This window comes from Pteropus vampyrus, unplaced genomic scaffold, assembly GCF_000151845.1.
Source record: "Pteropus vampyrus isolate Shadow unplaced genomic scaffold, Pvam_2.0 Scaffold138, whole genome shotgun sequence".
Lineage (NCBI taxonomy): Eukaryota > Metazoa > Chordata > Mammalia > Chiroptera > Pteropodidae > Pteropus > Pteropus vampyrus.
In genome coordinates, this window is record NW_011888919.1 from 1,682,831 (window position 1) to 1,689,857 (window position 7,027).

The 7,027-nt window shown below is 59.7% G+C and overlaps 2 protein-coding genes across 2 annotated transcripts in view; both read right to left on the minus strand.

Annotated features, from left to right (window-relative positions):
- BCAM (basal cell adhesion molecule (Lutheran blood group)) overlaps nt 1-2,748 on the minus strand; it is a 33,960-nt gene extending 31,212 nt beyond the window's left edge. The window contains exons 1-3 of the mRNA XM_023535249.1: nt 2,593-2,748; nt 587-708; nt 336-435 (exon numbers count right to left, since the gene is read on the minus strand). Coding sequence (XP_023391017.1) covers nt 336-435; nt 587-708; nt 2,593-2,674 — 304 coding nt within the window. The 5' untranslated portion in view covers nt 2,675-2,748. The remainder of the gene's footprint in view (nt 1-335; nt 436-586; nt 709-2,592) is intronic.
- Nucleotides 2,749-5,703: 2,955 nt separating this feature from the next.
- CBLC (Cbl proto-oncogene C) overlaps nt 5,704-7,027 on the minus strand; it is a 17,694-nt gene continuing 16,370 nt past the window's right edge. Inside the window, exon 8 of the mRNA XM_011368092.2 lies at nt 5,704-5,817. Within this exon, the coding sequence (XP_011366394.2) occupies nt 5,704-5,817 (114 nt within the window). The remainder of the gene's footprint in view (nt 5,818-7,027) is intronic.

A 7,027-nucleotide genomic window follows, 5' to 3' on the forward strand; every position in this document is an offset into this window, starting at 1 on the left:
CGGTGGCGGGCCCCGGAGCGGTCGGCCTGTGGGCAGGGAGCGCCTCAGCGCGGGGCTGCCTGGCGGCCCTCCTCGGGGGCTCCGGCTCCTTCTGCCTCTCTCTGGCCCCTCGGCCCCTCTCTCCACCCGCTTCCCGCCCTCGTCACATTTGCTCCGTCCCCCTCGTCCTCCACTTCGCTCGGTCCCCCTTTCTCTCCCGCCAGGTCTCGCTCTGCTTCTTACTTTCCTCTTTTCCTCTCTTCAGTCCCACCCCCCCCCCGTCTTGCTTTCTTGGTATCTGTCTCTGAATGTCCCTTCTCGAGAGGACCGGGGGGCTAGACATCACCTCTGCCCTCACCCCAGCACTTGGAAGGGGGACTGACTAGTCTCGGCTGTGCCCGGATGCCAGGGGCCCCTGGAGAGTGCCTTCCCTTTGCTGGGCCTCAATTTCCCCATCTGTAAAATGGAAAGGTAGCAGCCTCGTGGTGCACTTAGGGTCCTTTGGACTCTGACGAGAGAACGGATGTTTACAGCCCCTCTGCTCCCTCACTCCTGGACCCCCCCACCCCCTGCTGCCACCCTCTGGTCCCCAGCCTGAAGCACTCACCAGGAACCACTCCAGCATGAAATAGTCATGGACTCCCAAGGGAGTGCAGTTCAGGGCGACGGACTCCCCCCTCATCACCTCCACCAGGGGGGGCACAGACACCTGCACCTCAGCTCGGGCATCTGTGGGAGAGAGACTGAGCTCTCTCTCTCCCACTGCCACCCATAGGGAGAGCCCTCTAGACAGAGCGCCTCTTCCCCCGGGACCCAGGAGTCCGGCCCCCAGCCCCTCCTCCCTCAGACCCAGGAGTCCGGGCATCCCCCCTCCTCCAGCGCCTGCTCCCCCAGACTCAGCAGCTCCTTCTCTCTCCCTCTCTCATCTCTGTGTCTCCAAGCTTCAGATCCATCAGCATTTCCCTCCATCTCTCCCTTCACCTGCAGAACGAAGGGCTCCTGCCGTGGGTGACACAAGGCCCTAAGAGCCTCCATTCGATCCTCCAGGGGAAAACGGCACCAGTCCCTGTTTTCCCGCTGGACCGAATGCCCCTCACGGGCAGGGCCAGGGCTAGCTCATCCCTTTGCCTCACTCACTCTGTGCAGGGCCTGGCACAGTGACATGGGATAAACGTCTCCATCTTAGTCTCCGTCTCTGCCCGTGCGTCTGTCGCTCTGGGGCTCCGTCTCTTAGTTCCACTGTCTCTGCCTTTCTCTGTCTCTCTCAGCCAGTCACTCTGTTTGCATCTCTCTCAGCCCCTGGGTCTCTCTCTCCCTCATGGGTGGGGGCCTGGGATGAGGTGTGGGCTGCGGCCGGGCCTGGAGCTGAGGCGGGGTGGGTGTGTGGGGGTGGTGAGGGGGGACAGGGCTGGGCAGGTTGCAGGAATGTGGGAGGGACAGGCTGGCTCAGACCTGCCCGGCTTGAAGCCAGAGCCCCCTACCCGCCCCTTGGCCCCTCTGCCTCTTTGATGGTGGGGTGGCGGGGAGAGCTTAGGTGTGTCACCTGGGAACAGGACAGGTTTGAGACCCTGGATATCCCAGGTTCCAAGGGAGAAGGGAACTGGAGGCTTAGACTCCTGGGTCCTGGGGGAATAGGTAGATGGGCCTGGACTCCCGGCCCTAGATCCTGGCAGATAGGGCCATTCTCATCGGAAACCGCGCTCTCTCCCCCTCCGGGCTGGCATCCTGGCATCAGCTCTCAGTTCTTAGAACCTCCCTTCCCTTCTCCGCCCAGCCTGGTCCAGCCCTGCCCCTGGGGACCCACTATTTGCGGTGCTTGTGCCAGGGGCCTGGATTCCCGGAGACCCACCTCTGGCCCGAGGCCTGTCCCAGGGGAGGGGGCGTGGGGCCAGGCAGGTGCCTGGGGCTGGGTCTCGGCAGCAGAGAGCAAAGACAGACAGAGAGATCCCCCTCTCCTCCCTAGTCCCTCTCGGCTCCGGCCCCTCCGCTGCCAGCCCCCGGGGCCTCCTCCCTCCCACCGCCACACAGGTGTGTGGATTATCTGGGGCCCGGGAAGGGGCACTGTCACTCGGAAACACTGTGTTCCACTGTCGCTGCCCAGGGCCAGCACTCCGGCTCGTCCCTGAGGCAGGCGGGCCCTTTAGAGTCTGGGCTCTGAATCTTAGATGGCGAGCCTTCAAGCGCCTGCGACTCTGGTTTCTGGCCGTAGGGTCCCCGACCCCCTCAAAACTTGACAACCTTTCAGGAGGGGAGCCGTGGGGTTCTGTTCTCCTGGGTTCGGGAGGGGGAAGCCACTCCAGCAACTGGGGCCTGGACCCCTGGGTCTGAGAGAGCAAGGGGCCCAAGACCCAAATCCAGGGGCCCTCTGGGCTCCTGGGTCCAGAGTGGCCGGAGACTCTGACCTCTCTGGTGGCCTCTAATTCATTGTCGTGGTGTCCCCAGCTCCTGTCGCCAGGTCTCTCATTAGGAGGGACGCCCCCCATGCTATCATATCTCTCCTTTCTGGGGTCTCCAGGTTCGACTTCCTGGAGTGGGTGAAAGACCCTTCCCCCTTTCTCCCTGCGGTCTCCAGGGGCCGTCCCCCGTCGAGCCCCGCTCTCGGCCCGAGCATACCTGGCTGCGCCCCCAGCAGGAGCGCCAGCACCAGCAGCCGCGGGGCCCCGCGCGTCCTGGCCCAGGCGTCTGGGGGCTCCATGTCCACGGCGGTGGTGCTGGCTGCGACTGAGCCCAGGCTTCGGCTGAGCGGTCGCCGCGGGGCTGGGAGGAGGAGGCCCCGCCCCGCGCCCCGCCCTCTCGGCTCCCCCTGGTTCCCCCCCAGACCCGGGCGCCTGGCCAGGACCTCCCACTTCCCGGAGAGGACCTCCCAGCACTTGGCCTGGAGCGGGGCTCCCTCTGCCCCCAGCCCCGGGCTGTCCGGCTTTCGCTCTGGCTGACCAGCAGGTAGCTCGATCGACCAGTCCAGTCAGTGTGTCCTCAGCTGGGACCTCGGCAGACAACGGAGGACCCTCTCCTGCTACTTCTGACCAGGAGCCTCGTTTTTGCTATGGCCAGTGGCCTGGGCTTGCCTCGTGGATTTGACCTAGCTGACCCCAGAACAACCCCTGGCCTACAATGGCCCCTCCCAATACAACCAGCAGTGCCCAGCCTGACCGGTGGCCTAGTATGGCTTCTCCCAGTATGCCCTGGGAAGCCCTCCCCTGTGGCCAGTGATGTGGGCTGCTTTCCTGTCTGACCAATGGCCTGTAACCCTTCAGTTTAATCTCGTATATTTAATGGTCCCCAAACCCCAGTTCTGCACAGGCCTCTGTGATGATGGGGTGGGGGGACTGTGGGGTGCTCTCACCTTGGCTCTCTCCTGTAGGGCCCTTCCTCTCTTTCCCCCATCCAGGGAATCCCAGGAATGCCACCCCCCGCCTTCCTCCCTCCCTCTTCCTTTTACTTCCTCCCTATCTTGGGGGGAGGGGAGGAGAATGAGGCTGGCAGAAGCAGGTGAGCGGATGAGGGGAGGAGGCCAGGGCACCTGAGAGAAGGGAGGAAGAGTGTGGCCATGGGTCAAAAGGAAGGGTCACAGGTCACACTGAGGGTCACAGATCAGAGTCCCCAGGCTCCTCACAGGCCAGGTTGGACTGGGCAAAATCGCCGGACTGCTGGCTGGGGGAGCCAGGGGTCAGGAGATGTCCCTGGTTGCCAGGGAGAAGTTAAGCCTTGGACACTGGTCAGAAAGGGGGTGGGGGCAGCTGGTCATGCTGGGAGAGGTGCCCCAGGCCTCTGATCAGTCTGGGAGGCGCTGGTGAGACCGGGCTCTGCCCATTAGACACAGAGAGAAAGCTCAGATTACAGGTCCAGCAGGGAGTCAATTGGGCAAAGCTCCTTTATCCATTGGCGATACCGGAAAGCATTGTCCCACGGGGAGAGGTGACCTTTTAGCAGTAACCACACCATTCCCTCCTCCAGGACGCCCTCCCTGTTCCCCTGGCTGGGTCAGGTATCCCCTCTGGGCTCCCCTGCCTGTCTTGCCCACTCTGGGTCATCCCTGTCCGGGGATGGGCCTGTCTCCCGCACTGGACTATGAGTCCGCGAGGGCAAGGCCAGGGCCCTCTCGGGCACTGCTGTGTCCCTAGCTCAAGGCCAGAAACAGAGCAGGTGCTCAGGGAAGGTTTGCAAAGCTCAAACGCAGGAGCACACAGGTTCACCTGCGGGCATCGCAGGACACACGATACAAACACAAATGCAGTCACACTCTCAGACGAGCTCATGCACTGTGAACCCCGACACCCACTCCCCAGCCCTTCCACCCAGGCTTGGGCACTTCCTGGTCTCGGACCGGACCCCGGTAGGCGCTGGCATCAGCTACCCACCTTCCACTTTCCTCAAGAACCTAACCCGCTGAGGTTCTAGGCGAGGGAGGGCTGTATGGAGTGTGCATGAGGGAGCAAAGTCACAAATACCAGCCACGGTTCCTGGCAGACTTGCAGAAACTAGTACGGTGACATCACCTGTCCTTGTCTCCTATAATTTATTCCCACAAAATAGCCAGAGAGATTCCATTAAAACGTGAGTCAGCTCGTTTGACTCTCCTGCTCAGAATTCTCCCCTGGCTCCTTTCACCGAATAAAAGCTAACGTCTGCTCTACCGCGCACAGGTCCCCGATCTGGTCCTCATTACGTCTCTGACCCCCTCGTCCTTTCTTCCTGCCTATCTCTGCTCTTGCTATGTCGGTCTCCCTGCTGCCCAGCTGTTCCTGCACCGACAGGCCTGTTGCGGCCTCAGGGCCTTTGCACTTGCTTCCCCCTCTGCTGGGACATTCTCCTCCCACATACCTGCTTCTAATCTCTACGCCAAATTAACACCACCTCATCAAAGAGCTTCCCTCGACCATCCCCCCTAAATAGCCACGCCCTGTTTCCATGATCTTAACTGCGGTTTTTCTCCGCAGCACTTACCACTGCTACGTATCGTTTGTCTCGTACAGAACATAAGCTCCCGGTGGTTTTGTTCGTACTGTACCTCCAGTGCCTAGAACAGTGCTTGTCACGAGCCGAATGCAAGTTCGATCACTTAATTTCCCAGTTCTGTCCTTGCTGTCTCTCTGCACATACTTATACTTATTTTAGTTAAGGAGCCTCGTCTTTTCTCCACCTTTATCCGTTACTCTCCACGTGACGTGTGACGGTTAACTTTAAAACTAGTTCACAGCTCGTGGAATACGGGATCATGAGACATTTCAGGGGGGACGGCTACTCCCCAATGGTTCCAGGTTTACATCTGGAAAAGGTAGTTATTGAGAGGTTGCGTTGTCGTGTGTGTGTGTGGGGGGGGGTGGGGCGCGGTGTGGATGCAGTTTTGTTTGGACAAGGGGTCAGATAGAAACTTTTGGGGGAAGAGAATGGAAGTACAGGACGAAGGATACAGACCGACGTGGAATGTTCAAAGGGGTGGACTGTAGTGGACTCTCAGGGAGAGGACTAGCTAGCGTTTGCACCCCCTTCCCAGTTAGAAAAATCCTGGCTGTCTGAAAGCCTGTCGTGTCCTCTGCTGGAGGCAATGAGGATGGATGTGTTGCCTGCCTCTGTTGGCGCTAAGGTGACCTTGGCACATCCTTGGGAATCAGGGTTAATAACGCCAAAGCAGCATGGACCAATTGGGACCAATATGGCCGCTGGGACCAATTCTATTTTCCGAAGAGAGCTGCAACAATCTCTCATCTCATGCCACCTGCTCCTCTACACGCTGATCTTGACACTCTCCCGGAAAGTGGCGTCCGTGTCCCCTCCTCTCAAATCTGTCCAGTTGTGTGACTCGCATGCCAGGATGAGGTAGAAAAGCCAGGAAGCTTTCTGCCAGGGTGACCGGGATACTGTCCACGAGGCCTTCAATCACCACCAAGCAGTCCGAGTCCCCGGAGGGAGCCATACTGCAAGGAAGCCCAAACTAGCGAGTGCGAGACCACATGGAGAGGGCTGAGGCTGCGGAGGGACACCTGTCCAGTCCCCAGCTGCACCATTTGACCACACCCTGAGCCAGAACCACCCGACCAAGCCCTTCCCCAAATCCTAGCCCAAAGCACCCAAGAGAAATGATAACATGATTGTTGTCCACCAGTAAGTGTTCATGATTTGTTCCGACCAAGAGCGAGCAGGCACGGCCTGTTTCTGGGGCAGCAGAGGCAGCCAGATGACTAGTGCCCAGAGGTCATCAGGCACCAGTGTATCCTCATCAGACCGGTTCTGTGGCGTGATCACGGCCAGGCCATGGTCGGAGGCCAGCTGCCAGCGTTCCCGTTCACTTTCCAATCCTGATTCTCTAATCGCTTCCGGGATTCTGTGAGTGAGCCTAAGTCCTTTCAATCAATTTCCCTTCTGCCCCAGAGGCGGCATCTGTTGCTTGGAACTAAATCTGTGATGCACATTTCCAGCTCCCTTTATACTGGAAGACATTTTCGGTCTCGGCTTGGATGTCTCCTCTTCCTGGAAGCCCTCCCTGACCGCCCCCAGGCTGCATCGGCTGCCCGCTCTGGGCTCCTGCAGCCCCCTGGGCTCTCCCGTTCCGGTTTTGCCCATTCTGATTGTCACTGCCTGGGGACAGGTCTGTCTCCCCCACTTGACTGTGAGCCCAGGAGGACAGTGATCACTGCCTCACATCCAGCATTGCCCAACCTGGGGCTGGGCACAGGGCAGGGGCTCGGGGAAAGCGGACTCATTTCAACTAAATTGGAGGGAGGTTTGGGTCCCTCTGGGATTAGTGATGAGGTGAGAGACACTTCCTCAGCTTTATCGGGACCAGAAGTCACTTACTCTAAAAACAGAGAGAGGGATGGGGTGACTCTCAAGGAAATGAGGGGTCTTTTTGCCTAGCGGACTTAAAACTTGGACGTCTAGGTCTGGGTGCAGGAATTTTTTTGCCATGATGAGGAAAGGGGGTTGGCTGCCTGATTCTCTAAGAATTTGGGACTTGGGACTCCTGGATCCGAGGGAGGAAAGGTCAGGGGGCCCAGCCTCCTGGACCCGAAGGAGCTGATCCCCGCAATCTTGGCTCTCTGATCCCAGA